The 19,219-nt window shown below is 43.5% G+C and overlaps 1 protein-coding gene across 1 annotated transcript in view; it reads left to right on the forward strand.

Annotated features, from left to right (window-relative positions):
- The window catches only part of Pgr (progesterone receptor), a 59,843-nt gene continuing 40,624 nt past the window's right edge, over window positions 1–19,219 (forward strand). The window contains exons 1-2 of the mRNA XM_051155901.1: window positions 1–2,014; window positions 3,626–3,777. Coding sequence (XP_051011858.1) covers window positions 402–2,014; window positions 3,626–3,777 — 1,765 coding nt within the window. The 5' untranslated portion in view covers window positions 1–401. The remainder of the gene's footprint in view (window positions 2,015–3,625; window positions 3,778–19,219) is intronic.

A 19,219-nucleotide genomic window follows, 5' to 3' on the forward strand; every position in this document is an offset into this window, starting at 1 on the left:
CAGTTCCGGAGATAGCAGGAGCCGTTTTCACAGCACCGGCTACTGGAGCGCAGGACGGGTGAGCATCTCCGTGTCTCCCATCTATGGACGGACACCGGGAAAAAGTCTCTTGAAGAACTCTCTCAGTTTGAGACCAGCTTGTTCCAGCTACTTCTTACTGCCCTCACCCCAGCGCCTGGACAGCAGACTGCCTGCTACCATTCCTCTCCGTCTGGGTGGAGGGTAAGGACAGGAGCTGACCAACACCGCCCCTCCCGACCAGGAGGTGGAGATCCCACGGGTCCTGCGATTCAACACCCACTTCCTCCTCCCTCTGCTCCTATATCACCAGTACCCCCTCCTCCTTCCCTTTTCCCTCCTCCCTAGAGACAGGGGAGGAGAAAAGGGGAGCTCCGGTCGTCATGACTGAGCTACAGGCAAAAGATCCGCGGGTTCCTCACGCGTCAGGCGTCGCGCCCTCCCCCACCCATATTGGGTCCCCCTTGCTTGGGCGTTTGGACTCCGGACCCTTCCAGGGGAGTCAACCCTCGGAGGAGTTGTCTGTAGTCTCGCCCGTTCCGATCTCCCTGGACGGGCTGCTCTTCCCTCGGTCCTGCCAGGGTCCGGAGCGCCCAGTTGGAAAGACACAGGACCAGCGGTTGCTGTCCGACGTGGAGGGAGCATTCTCTGGGGTCGAAGCCACTCGTAGGGCAGGAGGCAGTAATCCCAGAGTCCCGGAGAAGGACAGCAGACTCTTAGACAGTGTCTTAGACACTTTGCTGGCGCCCTCGGGGACCGAGCAGAACAACGCCAGCCCTCCAGCCTGCGAGGCCATCACTTCTTGGTGTCTCTTTGAGCCAGAGCTGCCAGAAGACCCCCGCAGTGTCCCTGCTACCAAGGAGTTGTCCCCGCTCATGAGCCGGTCAGAGAGCAAGGCTGGTGACAGCTCCGGGACAGGAGCGGGACAGAAGGTGCTGCCCAAGGGGCTGTCACCACCCCAGCATGGGCTGCTCCCGACCTCAGGGACTGGTCCCTGGGCCGGGGCAGGGGTGAAACCGTCCCCTCAGCCAGTTGCTGTAGAGGTGGAGGAGGACGGTGGCCTGGAGACCGAGGGCTCTGTGGGTCCACTCCTAAAGAGCAAACCTCGGGCACTAGAAGGCGCTGGCAGCGGAGGAGGAGTCGCAGCCAGCGCTCCCCAGGCGGCTCCGGGAAGCGTCGCCCTGGTTCCTAAGGAAGATTCCCGGTTTTTGGCTCCCAGGGTCTCCTTGGAGCAAGACGCTCCGGTGGCGCCCGGGCGCTCCCCACTGGCCACTACTGTGGTGGATTTCATCCACGTGCCCATTCTGCCTCTGAACCACACGCTCCTGGCCGCCCGCACTAGGCAGCTGCTGGAGGGGGACAGCTACGACGGCGGGGCCTCAGTCCAGGGCTCCTTTGCCCCGCCTCGGGGCTCGCCTTCGGCGTCATCCCCGCCGGTGCCCTGCGGCGACTTCTCAGACTGCACCTACCCCCCAGACGGCGACCCCAAAGAGGACGCGTTCCCTCTCTACAGTGACTTCCAACCGCCAGGCTTGAAGATTAAGGAGGAGGAGGAAGGCGCGGAGGCTGCAGCGCGCTCGCCTCGCCCCTACCTGTTGACGGGAGCCAGCTCCGCCACCTTCCCAGATTTCCCGCTGGCGCCGGCGCCGCCTCGAGCGCCCTCCTCCAGGCCGGGAGAGGCAGCCGTGGCTAGTGGCCCTGGCAGTGCAGCGGTGTCACCTGCGTCTTCTTCAGGGTCCGCGCTGGAGTGCATCCTGTACAAAGCGGAGGGCGCGCCGCCCACGCAGGGGTCGTTCCCGCCGCTGCCCTGCAAGCCCCCGGCCGCCGGCTCCTGCTTGCACCCGCGGGACAGCCTGCCCACCGCCTCGGCCGCTTCCGCAGCACCCGCCATCTACCCGACACTGGGCCTCAACGGGATCCCGCAGCTGGGCTACCAGGCAGCAGTGCTCAAGGACAGCCTGCCCCAGGTCTACCCGCCGTACCTCAACTACCTGAGGTGAGTACTTGCACTGTGGCCCTGTTTGCTCCACTCCTCTAGCCCCTCCTGGTAGCTGAGTGTCTGTGGGAGCGCTGGGCCTTAGGGACCTGACACCCACTAGCTAGTGCTTGACTTCTTACATCTTGCGTGAAAAGGGAGTGCAAATGACTTGTTGTGCCAGGGTGGATTGATACCCATCTGGGAGGTGGGGAGGTGAGGGGAGGAGATGTGAGGTGGGACTGAGAGGAGAAGAGGAAGAAGGCTGCAGTTAGATTGTAAAGTGAATAAATTAATGAAGAAAAAAAAAAAAAAAAAGGAGTGCAGATATACCTCTTTGCTGTGCACCTTTCTTCCAAACATTGTCTGAAAACTTTCTGAAGCAGGAGCAACCTAGCTCAAAACCTGAGGCATCACTGGAAAAAGACCTTTGATTGAGCTGAGGATGGGCTGAGGACTTATGTAAATACTTTGTAAGAAGGGCTTTGGACCCGGATGTATATGTGCTGCAGAGGCAGAGGCACTAAAGCCCGGTTCCTCTGGGAGGGGTGGGGCTTAAGTGTGGCTTCAGAACTGAAATCAGAAACACCTTAGGCACCTGGGCAGGCCCTGATTTTCCCTGGAACCTCAAGTGCGCAGTAACCTGCAGGAAGGAAGTGTTTGAATGGCGGATTTGAGCATCAAGTTGAAAAGCAAGCAGCACAACCAGAGCATCAAATCCTCATACTGTTTCAGACACCCTGACGTTCCTCGGATGCAGTTTCAAGAACATTTAACTTCACGTACTGACGTAACAGAACGTGAAGGGAAAAATGCTCAGCGTTTCTAGTCTAGCATGCTGTGACTAGGCAAAATAATGGCAGTGTGTTAACAGTGCCTTAAAATAACATCTCTTGGAACAATCAATCTTTTCAGGGCTGAGTTTTCAAAAAACGGAACCACTGCTAAGTCCGGTTAAACTCCTAAAGCTCAGCCATATTTGTTGTGCCCCAGCCTTCAGGAAGGATGTCATATTTCATCTGCCAAAGGCAGATGGAGGAGCTCTTTTTAGACAAGAGTTTCTAGCTTTTTTGAACCTGAAAGGATGCATTGGCTCTCCTTTTATTACTGCTAATGAACGGCTAATAATCTGCAGGTCCAATGAATCTGTCATGGGTAGTTATGGTATCAAGTACCAAGTTTAGTCACCTGACTTTCAAATACACATGCATACACATGTATGCGAATATGTGTGTATGTATGTATGCATGCATGCATGCATGTATGTACATACGTAATGCATATGGTCCTGGGAGCTAGGTATGTGGATCGGTTCCTAGAAAGGTTGTTTACCGATCATACATTAAGCTCAAAGTTCTATTCCAGGCACCTCATAAACTGTGCGTGGTGGCAAATGCCTCTGTTCCCAGCACTTGGAAGGAGGACATTTATGAGTTCAAGGCCAGGCTTAGATATGTAGCAAGTTTAAAGACAAACTGGCTACATGAGACCATTAACAAAAAAACTAAAACACAAATACTGTGGTTCTATTTAAAAAAAAAAATCTTTGGCCTCCTCAATGCTAGTTTAAGAAAGCTTTCTTTATCAGAGAGCAGTGCCTAAAACTAAATGGAGTCTGTTTTGCATTTCAAGACCAGATTCAGAAGCCAGCCAGAGCCCACAGTATGGCTTTGATTCCTTACCTCAGAAGATCTGTTTAATCTGTGGGGATGAAGCTTCCGGCTGTCACTATGGCGTGCTTACCTGTGGGAGTTGCAAGGTCTTCTTTAAGAGGGCCATGGAAGGTAGGCAGCTTCTTTCTTCCTCATTCCTCCTCTCCATTTCATTGTCGCGGGGATCAGTGAATACTTTATACATTTTAGTTATTCCTTGTTTTGATCGTATTTTAATAGTATGCATTGCCTACAATCCCTAGGGATGAACGTAGCTAGGTACTATCATTGAGTGCTCTGTGGCTCACAACTTCAACAGCACACTCAAGTCATGACACTGAGGACTGTGCTCACATTGGGCCGTTCCGCTCCGCTCAAGATGGAGCTTCACTCTAGTGATGCGTTCAGATGCATCGACTGTATAAACAAAACACTGGGGCTTTGATTTTAAAAAGATAGTAATTAAAGTTACATGTGTGTGCAAATTTATGTATGTGTGCATACACACACATACATATATATATGTTACATGTTTGCAGTGTAGTTACAAATATATGACATATACATTTGAATATACACATAGATGAACATATGATACAATTGCAAATTATCTACCTGTTTGCCCTTTCCATAAATGCATATTGATATAATATATGATAATTCTAAACAAAACTTTACTTTGTCTTTTGGCTTATCATAGTGTTGTGTGTAGAAGAGGACAGGGCTAATTGCTTGGAATAAATGAACAACCTGAACTTCACACTGACACAATTTCCCCCAAAATATCTTGCTTTAAGTAACATTTGCACATTTTAAAAGAACGTTTTTGTAACATATTTAGGGAATGGTTTTGCGTTAGTTTGCAGGTTAGCTCTCAGACTTTACCTTCCATAGAAACATTTTAAAATTTCTTCCACCTCAGTAAACGCGAAGCCAAATGAGTTGGCTTTTGAAGAGAAGAATGCCTGTAGAGGTGGTGTCAGACTCTGATGCTGGAGATAGTGTATCTTCTAAGCTGACATGGAGTGCTGAGGTGGCCTGTGGGAGAGCTGCAGCCTGACCGTCAGCTGCCTGCTCTCCTGCTTCCAAGGGTTCCCAGTTCTAACAGCCTCTACTCATAAGCAGCAGTGAGGGACTGGAGCGGTCAGACTTCAGTGGCGCCCAGAGGGGCTTTGCATGGAGATGCGTGTGTGCTTTGTGCACTTCATAAGGTTGTTTTCTTGATAAGTAACAACTTATTTAAGGGATATTGAACGCATTCAGCTTCAAGGACCCCGAGTTCACTGTGGCCCTATCCAACAGCGCATCTGAGAACGGGGGAAGTGAGAGCATCTTAGCTTTCTGGGCTTGTTAGTGGGGTCTTGAATATCCATCCCATGTTAGGAGTCCCTGTATTCTATAGCATCCCCGGAACAGTATAGGTTTACAGTGGAGCAGCCCCTTCACTAGAGTTCTCCAAAGGCCAACTGTTCTATCATCTTACTTCCACTTTACATGTAAGCAAGTCTCAAAAAACATAGATCTTCATAGTTAATAGCTGATTCTAGTGGACACATATTAAGTGCTTTTAACTACAATGCTGTAAGTTGGATGGTATCCACAATGTTTGCTGTTACCTTTCAGAAGTTACTCCATCAAGTGCATGCACAGAATAAAGGTCACCTACTGTCATTGTCATCACAGTAGTGTTCCAATGGACTTTCAAAAGACATTCTTAGTAAGACCCTATTTTAAAAGTGATGTAGCAGAAATAAAACACCCTTATTTAGCAATATGGACAAGGAACAACTAAAGCAGATATTTATAAATTATTCATGAACTTAGAGTAAGGTTGTAATTCTCTGTGGCATGTTGCATGTAGCAATAGTTATGTGCTTTCTGTGGTCAGATAAGGGTCCTCTTCTTAGACTTCATTTCCCTTCTCTTGAACACAAGATGAGGGTAAAAAATGGCAGATAAGTTTTACGGTGAAGATTAAATGAATTCACGCATACAGTATTCAAGGAAGGTCCTTGGATATGGTTTCTCCATTAAGAAGCTTATAACAATGCCGAGGGGCTTCCATATGCATGTGTACATCAGCGGACAGTTTGCAGAGTACATTCTCTGTCTGCTCCCACTTTTACGTAGGTCCTAATGATCAAATTCCTGCTACTAGGCTTGCATAGCAAGCACTGAAATGGCTGAGCCATCTTGCCAGATTGTGAGCTGGGATTTGTAGATTCTAGGATAACAACAGGAACGGTGCTTCAGGTAAAGTATGAAGCTCAGTTGGCTAAAGAGCAAACAAGGGTTCTACGCATTGAGGAAAGGTTTCGAAGCAGGCACTCAGGGAAGACATAGTTAGGTTGCTAGAGTTTGGGTGAATTGGGAATCAGTAATCAAATGCAGGAGAGTAGACAAAAGCTCCTAGGAGTTTCCAGGAGTGAGAGATAACCAGGAGAAGATATAACTGAGCTGGCTCTGAGTAAGTTCATGGTGGAGGGCTGTGTATAAGCCAGGGGGAACAGAAGGGGAATGGCAGATGAGATAACTGAACCAGTGACGTGAATGACAACCTTGGCGTTACGAAGTGATGAGGGGAGGCTTCCAGTAAACAACAAAGGAGGTTTAGGAAGCTACATCTCAGTGACTGTTTCATAGGCTCCACTGGACTCATCTCATCCCCACAACAGAGGCAACTTGTTACTCCCTTTTCACTTAGGCGGAAATCAAGCTGCCTGCATGACAGTTAGGAAGTGGTAAAGTCAGGATTCAAACCCAGATGGTGTGCTCCAGGTCCCAGCCCTCAACCACAGTGCTTCCTTTCTCACAATAGGAAACATAGTCAAGTGTGTTTGCCAAGTGAGGGAATGTCTAGAATGCTAAACACGAATATTAAGAGAGAGTGTAAAACTAGGGTGAACGGAAATGTATGATATAACATCACATGAACTTTACATTTGGTGGAGTTTCCTGAAGAAAAGGATCACTCAAGTGCCAAGAGAGAATTCTGAGTGGTTCCTCTCCCAGGTTAAGAGTGGGACACAGTGTCACCTAGGACAAATTGTTTTAATTGATTTTACTGGTTCTACATAGAAGAGAGTACTGAAGAAGAGAGGAGAGGAAAGAGGAGGAGGGGAGGAGGATGGAGGGGGAGGGAGGAAGGGGGAAGAGGGGAGGATGGAGGGAGGGGGGAGGGAGGTTATAACTAACCCTCAGGAAATAGAGAATAGGAATGAGGAGAAATGGCTTCTCTTAAGCTAAGTGAATCCAGTTTGTTGAAAAGCTTATTAAACCCCTTTACCAAAAATTGACAGTCAGTGTGAACCAGGACGTGGTCAGGAATCACACAATGTCTATAAACAAGATGAAAAAAGAAAACCCTGCCAATTCTACTTATGCTGTCCAGCAATCTGGTCCTATGGGGACAGAGGCATTTCATTGGCTTATTCTCTGTGCCCAAAGACCAGAAAAAATACTAGACAGTAAATAAATATTTTGCTTTTGCTTTATGAGCAAGTCATCATAACTAATTATGCTACACTCTTATTATTTGAACGGTTTACTATGTGACAACATTGTCACATAGAATTATAACACATCATTATATCACATAACGTAATTGAACATAGTATTATAACAATATTATATCACAAAATATATAACATAATTGAAATGTATTATTTCAAGACTACATAGCATGATATATTTGTAATTATTTTGTAATATCATAACATTATGATTTCAGTATTCATTATTCATGAATTAATTTCCAGAAGTACATTAGCTTATGCACTGAAGTATTGAGTACCTGTCATGCCCCGACTTTATGCTAGGTACAGGTGGGAGGCCGATAACTCGGAACACAGAGCTGGCTACACACAGAAAAGTGCATGCCACCATATATGTTCATAACTGAGTACACATATGGCACGTGACTGACCCATGCAGTGCTTGGCTACCTGAAGTACTGACGCCTTGTTAGAAACAAGGGAGTTTAGAAAACTTCTGCACGAGAGAAGAACTCTCAGGGATGGAGCACAGTGAGAGCAGGGCAGCAATAAGATTCTAAGTTTTCCTTAGGATCAAACCTTTCCTTGATACCATTTCCTGAAGAGCAATGATAGTAGTGTGTCCACCGGCAACAGCATAAGCTGCATTTCTCCTGCCTGTAAAGTGCAGGGAGGCTTCATCTTCTGCAGTCCACACAATTACCCAACAATCTCCTCTGCTACAATCTACGTAATTAACATTTGGGCTCTTGAGAGAAGATTATTCACCCATCATCATATTTGGTTTAATGTGCCCTCAGAAAGTTTACCATTTGGCTAGTTTTCCCACTGCCCTAAAAATAAATGTGTAGTAATTCATTGGACTTCATGTCAAAACACCACAGCAAATTTCTTCTGTCTAACACTGGAAATGAATAAACACGGTTAGAGCTATGACATACTGAAGGAAGGAGGAAGTAAAAAGATGCATTGAGTGGTATGTGTTTGACAGTTCTTGATGGCGTTTTGGCATCTATGTGTCATTAATACACTGTATGTAGGAAAGCAGTGCTACCAGACATTCGTATTAACTATGGCAGCTGTGCACCTGCTGAGGCCATTGAGTCCTGAATTTTCTTCTAACTACCCAAGAAACATGACAATACATTGTAATTTTTAAAAAATTAAAACATTACTGTTAAAGCTTAAGTCTTTATAATCAAAACATTAATCTTCTCCCATCATGGTGATTCTTCAATGCCTCTACCTCAATGCTTTAAAATATGCATATGTATATATAATATATATATATGCATATATATCAGGAAATGTTAAAACATAAAGCATCACTTACTAGAATGTATGTATCATTGGTATTATTATCCATATTCCTTTTTTGCATAATGATGTGTGCGCACATGCATTTGCATATGCATATGCATGTATTCATGTGTGTACATATGTACATGTGTACATGCTTCTGTATGAATATATGTGTACATATGTGTGCCTGTGTAGGAATGGAAGCTCATGTGTGCATGCATACATACAAGTGTGCTTCTGTTTGTACATGTGTATATATACATGCATGTCTTAGTCATGTTCTGTTGCTATGAAGAGACACAATGATCATGTCAACTCTTATGAAGGAAAGCATTTAATTTGAGCTAGCTTACAGTTTCAGAGGATTAGTCCATTATCCTCATGGTGGGGAGCATGGAGGCACACAGACAGACATGGGAGCTGAGAGTTGTATTTCTGGATCTGAAGGGAGCAGGAAGAGAGAGACATAGGACCCAGCTTGAGCATTTGAAACTCTAAAGCCCACCAACAAGTGCACACCTCCAATCCCTCCCAAATAGTGGCACTCCCTGATGAACAAGCATTCAAAGACATAGCCTATGGGGGCCATTCATATTTAAGCTACCCCAATGTGTGCACAAGCTTGTATTCATTAATTTGTGTATGACATTTGTGTGTAGGTGCTTACATATGTAGGTACTTCTGTGTGATAATGTATATAAATACATAACATGCATGACGATTTGTGTGCCTGTGTGTGTTCATACATGAGTGTGGCTTGTGGTGGATGTGTTTGTGCATACACATCCATTTGTGTGTATGCTTGTGTGTGCTATGTTTGTGTGCCACATGTGTGAGTGTATGACTGTAATTCTAGCTTGCTCTTTGAAGCTCTCTGTAGTGCTTTGGAGAATGAAACCCGTCTGCAGGCATTGCCGGAGGGAGCATTTCTTGTGCTTGGTAAGTGTCGCTCCATTCTGCAAGAGTTAAGTCTTTTGCTGATGCTTCTAGCGTACTAAATCCTCCTGCTGCCAACATGACTGCACTCACTCATTTATTCCCTTCAGTTATTTACTTATGCCTCATTTAAAGATGGATCATATTGGGATTATATAAAGAAATATGTATGTGATCCTGCCTTCAACTGCTGCAAAAGTAGGAAGAGGAAATTCAAATGCAACAACCAAATCTAGTCTGCCTAGTGTACACACATATGCAAAAAACCATATGTATGCATACACACATGAAGCTCTACTTCCACATGGACACACAAATGTGTACACATGTTCACATAGAAGCATGCACACGTGTCCACATATACACATGCAGACATACACATACATTCACACATACGTGCATACATATGCACACACAAATTATTCTATGAAGAGAACATGCTACTCTGGTGTGGGGCATCATGAAGATGCAGGAGGCAACACTGCACTGCAGGAACTGAGGAGGCATGTAGGTAGGGTGTCCCTCAGCAACATCTGAGGTTCCACAAGGAGTCCTCTCATCTAACAGACCCTGACTGGCCTTGCCTATCATCTGGGCACTGGCTTAAAACATTTAACTCCTTTATAAATACAATAAGGTAGAGATACTATGTTCCATCTGAGTTTTACCAAGAAATACACAAAGAATTACCTCCTCCCATTAAGTGTGACTCTAATGTTGCCTCTGTCTCTTAACTCCCACTTCACTGATGTCTCACCAGATTATTTACATTTGAACATATATTAGTTATATTTTCAGAAGTAAACATGGCCTCCCTCTGGAGCCTGGGATTCAGAGTTGTGCTCCTTAATTCACTCCTAATCCTTTCTCTGCTCAGAGTGGCTCTGCACTGTGCTTTTATTTGATTTATGTTTCCACTCCAAGGTTTATTGTACAAATGATTCTAAGCCAACACATACACACACACACCCACAAAGGAAATCTTCTATGACAGGAAATTCTTAGGTCTCAATCGGATGCTTAGTGGAGCCAGAGCAAATCCTGGGCAGGCCTTATCATTGGCATCTATAAAAAGATAAGAGGGCACTGTTTGGTCAAGACTTAGCACAAAAATGTCCCATGGCCTGGGAGACTTTTACCACTGCCTAATTTTGGGGGGAAGGAGACATTAAAAATTAACATCTTAAGTAAGGATCTTTCCAGGTGAGTGGACTTTTCATTCTCTGCATTGTCTGGAAATCTTCCCTTCCCTCCCCTCCCCTCCTTCCCTCTCCCTCCTCTCCCCTTCCCTCTCCTCCCCTCTCCTCCTCCCCTCCCTTCCTCTCCTCTCCCCTCCCCTCTCCTCCCCTCTCCTCCGCCCTCCCTTCTTCTGCCCTCCCTTCCCCTCCCCTCTCCTCCATTTCCCTCCCCTCCCTTCCTCTCCTCTCCCCTCCCCTCCCTTCCTCTCCTCTCCCTTCCCCTCCCCTCTTTTGTCCTCCATTCCTTCCCCTCCCTTCCCTTCCTCTCTCCTCTGTTCCCCTCCCCTCCCCTTCCCTTTTATTTCTTCCCCAAAGAAAGGGCTAACCACTAAACAAAATGCTCACAGCGAAGGCTAAGGCGAAGGCGCTACTTCAGCCCGCTGATGGCAACTATGTAATAATTGATCAGGCATTGTGATCACCTCTCTCATGTAGCTCCATTCAATACAGAGGCCATATGTAAACATTATTTCCAGCTCTACGTAATTGATCAGGCATTGTGATCACCTCTCTCATGTAGCTCCATTCAATACAGAGGCCATATGTAAACATTATTTCCAGCTCTACGACGCAATTGGGAAACAGACTGAACAGCTAATTTTCTTAGGGAGTAGATACCAATTGAACTGAATTTGACTGAAAATCTCTTTGACTGTAATGAATGTGGTGTTTTCACTTTGTAATTAGATAACGAATCTGGTGAACGGAAAGTGGATGTTTAGCTCATTAAATGATAGGTCTCTGAAGAAGATAATGAAAAGAAGACCCAGCCAAAACATTCAGTGGTTATAGAAAATAAAGCCCTGGGGTATCTTCAAATTGAATTATACAGGTACATAGTAGATAGTCAATAAGGATTTGCTTATGGATCCATCGGAATTACTACCCAATGAGCATTCAGAATGCATCTGCTGAGCTGAAGCACATTTTATTTACAGCATTGTGCATTGAGCTCCGAGTTTATAGATTAGGAGATTAAATGAGTTGCTCAAGGCCATGGATTTAAAACAGGTGGGAGAAATTGGAACTTGGATAGCAAAAGTAAGTTTAGTAGCTACAAAAAAAAAAATGTATTTAGTAGATCAAAGAGACTCAGAGCATTTTAGGAACTTCAAGATTACACCCCCAAAAAGATATCCAAAGATCTAGTGTATATGTGGATTATACCCACCAATGTTGCCCTTATTAGAAGCTAAAACTAATATTTCATAAACTGGATCACTGCACGCATATGCGTGTGTATGTATATTTATGCATATAATATACATATATATATATTCTCTGTGTGTGCACGCCCATGGGTGTGTGTGTGCTTGTATTACTATCGGCCAAGTGCGTGTGTGGGTGCCTGTGTAGGTCAGAAGAGTGCATTGATTCCCTTGGCACTAGACTTATAGCTGGTTGTGAGCCAGCCAATGTGGGTGCTGGGATCCCACCTCTGATCCTCTGGAAGAGCAGGAATTACTTCTAACCAATAAGCCATCTCTCCAGCTCAGTGACTTGTAGGTTTTGAAACTTTGCTTTCCTCATTGAAAACATAATAATCCATTAGATATTAATTTTATGAAATTCAGTGACAAGAATGGCAAATGAAATTGTGATTATAAGAGTCTCTGATGATTAGTATGATCGCTTTGTTCACGTTTCACGAATCTCTGGCAGGATATATGCACAACAAATCCTAGTTGTTATTTTAAAATGAAGTTACTATATAGTCATAAGCCGAGTGAAGAATGGCAATGTTTCACAAGTGTGTAAGTCATTTTAATGGGCCTTCTTAGAAGACATCTGGAGTCTCCTGTCTGCAACCAAATCCAATCTGATATTTTGGCTGAAGCCTATAAGGAGGCAGTCCCACACAGACACACAGTTGTAAAATGGATGGGTGTTTTGATGGTCTTTTTAAGCATCACAAGTAGTCGTTATTGCTTTAGAGACTGCAAAAGGATGGCTTTATACTTTTATTATCCTTTCTGATTTTTATCTCTTACAAATCATTCTCATGTTTCTTTCTTCTAAAGGAACTTTTCTATTTTTAAAATACAATTTATAATGGAAGTCAGGAGCTGTGTAATTTTTAACTTTAATTATCAATTTTTAAGGTGACCAGTTTGTCTCCTAGAAACTTATAGAGCTTTCCAGTGAATTTTGTGTCCCTCTCTCATTTGTTCCTTTTTACATTATCATGATGTTTATTGCGCTTAATGTGTTTTTATTACTTGAACTTATTTATATTGTCTTCAGTCAGTGTCTTAGTCAATTTTCCATTGCTAACAACATAATACCACAGGCTGACTGAATTACATGAGAACGTGATCTATTTCTACCTCACAGTTCCGTTCTAAGTTGAGGGGACACGCCTACTTCCCTCTTAGTTTCTCAGTCTGGAGACCGTGGATGATATGTGTTGAGACAATGAACTAAATTGAGACCCAGAAAAATGAATATTACAGCAGACCCTTTCCTCAGGTAATCCATGAGGTCACTGTCTCTTAAGCCCTGAGTGACATGCACAGGTTAACCCACTCTTAGGACAAAGCTGTAATCACCCATCCTACCTGCTCCCACCTCCTGATGTCTCTCTATGGTATTAAATATCAGCATGTGTTTTGGAGGGCCCAAGCTGCCTTTAAGGCATAGCATCAACAAGGCTTTGACACACTGTTCTCAGCCTTCCATAAAGTCAAATGTCTGCCACAGAACAGCATCCCCTCTCCTGTCCACTATTTCATCAGTGAATTCTCCAAGGAATGCAGGGTGAAGAGACAAGATTTGAATAATCTGATTCCCAGTATCTGTTGCAGGCAACTCTGGACAGACCCAGAAAATACGTCTTTTGAAAAAGTCAAGAGGCCAAGAATTTAAATCATTATTTCACAATACTATCTGACCGATGTTTAGGGACCACATGGTTCTTTCTTGCGAGGGATGTTCAGTCTACTGTACAGTGCTTGTCAGAAGGTCAAGACTCTCCTCCATAAGCCCCTACCTATGTTGTGTCCGTCCACTGTGGAATGTCTTGAAAAGGGTTGAGGGCATTGCCTCTAGTGGCTCTAGTTTTTCTTAAGGTTGCATACATTTGTAAAATTCTACAACATATCATTTAGTTAACATTCTTGGTAAATATCTATATTTCTAGTAGCATTAAAATAAACACTGTACCCATCAGATTGCCTAAGGTCAAAAATTCAAGTGACACCACGTGCTGGCAAGGATGTGGGGAGAGAGGAACACTCCTTCATTGCTGGTGGGAATGCAAACTAGTACAGCCACTTTGGAAATCTATCTGGTGCTATCTCAGAAAAATGGGAATAGAGCTTTCTCAAGACCCAGCTATTCCACTCCTCGGAATATACCCAGAAGATGCTCCAGCACACAACAAGAAAATTTGCTCAACCATGTTCATAGCAGCCTTATTCATAATAGCCAGACCATGGAAACAGCCTAAGTGTCCATCAGTAGAAGAATGAATAAAGAAACTGTGGTACATTTACACTATGGAATACTATTCAGCTATTAAAAACAGGGAATTCCCGAAATTTGTGGATAAATGGATTGAGCTAGAAATGATCATAGTGAGTTAACCCAGAAGCAGAAAGATTCAAATGGTATATACTCACTTATATCTGCCTACTAGCCCAAGGGGCATGTCCCACGAAAGCCTTCACTTACCCGGAAACTGGGACAGAGGGGAGGACATCCTATTGGGACTCTAGATGAGAGAAGCATGGGAGAATAGCAAAGTAAAAGGACCCAGAGGGTCCTAGAAACCTACAAGTAGAACATTATGATAGGCAGATTTGGGCCCAGGGGTCCCGCTCAAACTAAGGCACCAGCCAAGGACAATACAGGCGGTAAACTTTAAACCCCTACCCAGATCTAGCCAACGGTCAGAACATTCTCCACAGTTGAGTAGAGAGTAGGATATGACTTTCTCACGTACTCTGGTGCCTCACATTTGACCATGTCCTCTGGAGGGGGAGACCTGGTGGCACTCAGAGGAAGGACAGCAGGTTACCAAAAAGAGACTTGATACCCTATGAGCATATACAGGGGGAGGTAATTCCCCTCAGGAACAGTCATAGGGGAGGGGAATAAGGGGAAAATGGGAGGGAGGGAAGAATGGGAGGATACAAGAGATGGGATAACCATTGAGATGTAACAAGAATAAATTAATAAAAAAATAAATAAACACTGTATTGTTACTGTTTTGCACAGTTGTGACCAAATAAGTGACAGAAGGACTTAAAGGAAGATTGGCTTGCTTTGCCTCACAGTTTTGGAGGGTCAGCACATGGAAGCTGGGCCCAAGTTGGATACGAAATTATAGGAGAATGATAGAGGGACACACAGAAGAGTAAGGCATTCATCTTGCAGAAACAAAATGGAAAGGGCTGGGGAAAGTCATGAATAACCTTCAGAGGCACACTTCCAGCCACCCACTACGTGCAGCCTCACCTCCCACTATAACCGAGTTTTCCTTTGTCTCCGTTTCAGTCCTAGACAATTTGCCTTCTCACCTGAAGTTTGGGTGCATGCTTGTTTTCTATAGGCTTTGCTGTGTTGTGTCTTCTAGCCCTGCTTCCGTGGCCAAGATAGCTTTATGAGGGTCTACTCTTTAAGCAGAGCTCAGTTTTTAATGCTCTTCATTAGGCCTACCCAGGTCATATCTTAGCCTTAACCCTTTTTTTAAATTAAAAACTAATTATATGTATATATAAAATCATGCCTTTTCTCCCTCCCTCAACTCTTCTCAGATCCTCTTCATCTCCCTACCTACCAAACTTTAGGTCTCTCTCTCTCTTCTCTTCCTTCTCTTTCATTCCCCTCTCTTGTTTTCTCTTGCTTTCACTTGCTCTTTCAAACACACACACACACACACACACACACACACACACACACACACACACATACACACACACACACACACACACACACACCTAAACAAACTAAAAGTACAGTAAGGAGGAAAAAGCCCAGGCAAAACAAAATGAAACAAAATTCTACACACAAAAAACTATGGAGTTCACTTTGTGTTGGCCAACAGCTGTTGGGCATGGAGCCTGCCTTGAGGTATAGTTGATAAAACCCAGTGACACTCACTCATGGAGTTTAACCCCAGTTCTTAGCTCCTAGGCTCCATATGTACCACTTGAGATTGTATCTCTGCCCTTTTTCTTTCTCCACTTCTGGGTTACAGAAATTGACTATTTTTAAAAAGTATCCCAGACTGGATATAAGCAACTTGCTTCTGTTGTATTTTGCTCAGGATCTCTGTGTCTCTGCAGTTGGAGGAGTTTCTCCATCTGTGACAGTTCACGCAGCCTCAGTCTCCCCTTCCTGAGTTGTACTTCCTCTGATATACCACAGTTGTTTACATAGGTTCGTTTCTGTATATTTTCCTCCTATTTTAAAAGGTGGCATGAAATATTGTGACTTCTCTCATACACGAATGAACATTTCTCACTGTGCTCTTATTAAAAGGCTAGAGAGACGGCTCAATGTGTAAGACCATGTATTACAACTACAGGTGACCTAAATTTGGTTTCCACGCCAGATAGCTCACAACTGCCTGTAACTCCAACTGCAGAGACCTAATGCCCATGGCTTCTGAGGGCACTTGTACTCATGGGGGCATTCCTCCCCCATACGCATATTCTCCTAACACTTAAAAAAAAGAAAAACTCCTCAAAAATAGGCAACACAATACGAATTTCTCATTTTACAGGAAATTATTTTCTACTTTACAATGCAAAAGTTTCATTTCAGTCAAAATGGAACCATGTAACATAATTAAAACATTACCAGTCACTAGGCAATTATGTTGCCTACTCATGTTTTAGTCTTGCAATTTTTTGTACTACGGGCATTTTAAATAACTGAAACACCACAAGGTTAAATATGGAGAGTAGTCAAAAACAATATCCAAGTACAATTATTCAGCATTATCTAGTCTGCAGGTCATTAAACATCGTTCTTTGGGAGTAATGAAGATTTCTCTTTCTGTAGACAATAGCAATATAAAGAATTACTGGGCTCAGTCAGTTAAGCCCTGGCCTTTCAAGCATGAAGACCTAAGCTCAGCTGCAAGAATACACACAAAATTTTGGTCAGAGTGGCCCATTCTTATCATCCAAAAATGGCAAGATGGGAGGACGAGACAGACAGATCCTTGGAAATTCATTGGCCAGATATCCCTATCCTATTTGGAAAAGTTCTAGGTCCATCTTAAATAAAGAGCAGAAGGTCCTCTTATTCCTACAAAACACTAAACTAGATGTGTGTGTGTGTGTGTGTGTATGTGTGTGTGTGTGTGTTTGTGTGTGTGTGTTCAGTGGACCTAGTTCAGACCCATGCAGGCCCTGTGCATGTTGCTTCAGTCTCTGTGATTTAAAGGATCTTGTTTCCTTTGTGCCCTTCTTTTCCTCTGGCTCTTATACTCTTTTTGCCTCCTTGCCCATCTGTTTTCCTGAGCTCTGAGGGGAGGGATTGATGAAGACATCCCATGTAGGGCTGAGTGTCCCAAGGTCTCTCACTCTCTGTGTAATGTCTGACTGTGGGTCTCTATATTTGTTTCCAGAGCTGCAGGAGGAGGCTTCTCTGAGTGTTTGAGTATAGCAGACTATCATTAAGAGCCATTTTATCTCTACACTTTTTCCTTTTTTATAGTAGTATTATTTAATTTTTTTCCCTCTGTCTCTGGCCTATCTAGTCTTAAGTTCTTGGTCACCCATGCAGTGTTGGCTATGGGCTACAACTTGTAGCATAGGCCTTAAGTCAAATCAGTTTATTGGTTGGTTACTTCCACAAGCTTTGTGCCACTGTTGCTCTAGAATATCTTGCAGACAGTTACCCCTTGTAGAAAAAGGGGTTGTGGTGGCCTTGGTATTTCTGTTACTCTTTTGATAATGTACCAAAGAAGCTGGACCATAGAGGTGAAGGCATTATGTAGGCACCAGCTCAACATCATGCTCATTATACGTGCTGTCTTCAGCAATGGGACTTTGCTGTCAATTAGTCCAGAGCAACCCTGTTGTCTTCGAAACAGCCTGAGGTTTGGTGATTCCCATGAGCCCCTTTGGCCAACAACTTAATTAGATGTAACTCAATCCCTGTGCTGAGAGTTTCTCTGGGTGACAAAAGATGGCCAGTGGGGACTCTGCCTTCCCCATTATTTGGAAATGTCATTTAGATCACCTTCACATGTGTGAACGTTTTAGGATGTTTCTACTGTATTCATTTTCCATACAACCCCTTGAATGCCCCTCAATTTTATCTGTCTCTCCTCATATTCCCTCCCACAACGCCCATCCCCTCCCACTCCCTACTTGTATGACATGAGAGAGCCTCTGATTCTAGTGCCTTCTCTTGGGATCTTTTCCTTCTGATGGCTTCTCTTGTCCTACTTTGATAGGATACTTTTTGTTTTGTCTTATGGTATTTTATTTTGCTATATTTTTTAAATGAATGAAAAAATGAGTGAAAACTTAGTCACTAGGGTAAAAGTTCACAGCTGAACTGTCATGTATCCTTGCAGGGAGAGGGAAAATCAGTTTTCTCCAATAGAGCTACACTGAGTATACCACATTCCAGGACAGCCCTTCTTGTGTGTCAGAAGTAGCTAACCAACAAATAATGAACTCTCTCTCTCTCTCTCTCTCTCTCTCTCTCTCTCTCTCTCTGTGTGTGTGTGTGTGTGTGTGTGTGTGTGTGTGTGTGCACTCATATGCTTTTATTTTGTTACAGTTTGGCTTTTTGGATTTTTTTTATGTTTTTTTTTTTCTCTTTTCTTTTTAGGTGTGGTTTTATTTTGTTTTCTTGTTTTCTTTGTGGTTTGGGGCTTTTTGTTGTGTAGGATTTTTACTTGTTTTGAGGGAAAGAACTTAAATTTCAGTGGGTTGAGAGAAAGAGGGGATCTGAAAGGACTTCAGGGAGGGGAAATAAATCAAACATATTTAAATTTTAAAATTGTTTTAAGTAATAGAATTTTCAAAAACACTGTGGTAAAAAGAATGTTTAGACATCTACAATGCTCTATGCAGATAGAAAGATTTATTAAATGCTTTTCAAAAAAGATTTTTAAAGAGTAAACACATAATCAATTGTGAAAAAAGTGAAAAAGATACCTGAGAAACCCAAAGTTGTCATCTTACTTCCAAATGCATGTACTCATCCATCTGCCAATGGATGCAGACACAATCACACACACACACACACACACACACACACACACACACACACACACACATGAGACAGAGAGAGCAAGAGAGAACGAGAGAGAGAGAGAGAGAGAAGCTTGCTATATTATACATTTAATTCATGGTGTAAAAGGCAATGGGTTATGTATAAAAGTGTTATATAATAAAAATTCTTGAAGATAATAAAAATGATCATTCTAATTTACTATGCAAAGCAATACATAAAATTTATAGGTCTTATTGTTGTGTATGACTGTATTCAAATCGCCACAAGTGAACAGTGAACATTAAGAGGCATGTATTTATCCAATAAAATGTGTCAAATTCTTATTAGACAAAAAGGTTAAAGCATTGAAAGTTCAGCTTTCACTGGGAAAAACAGGCATGCAGGTTTTATGACATGAGC

Source organism: Acomys russatus, chromosome 14 (assembly GCF_903995435.1).
Source record: "Acomys russatus chromosome 14, mAcoRus1.1, whole genome shotgun sequence".
Lineage (NCBI taxonomy): Eukaryota > Metazoa > Chordata > Mammalia > Rodentia > Muridae > Acomys > Acomys russatus.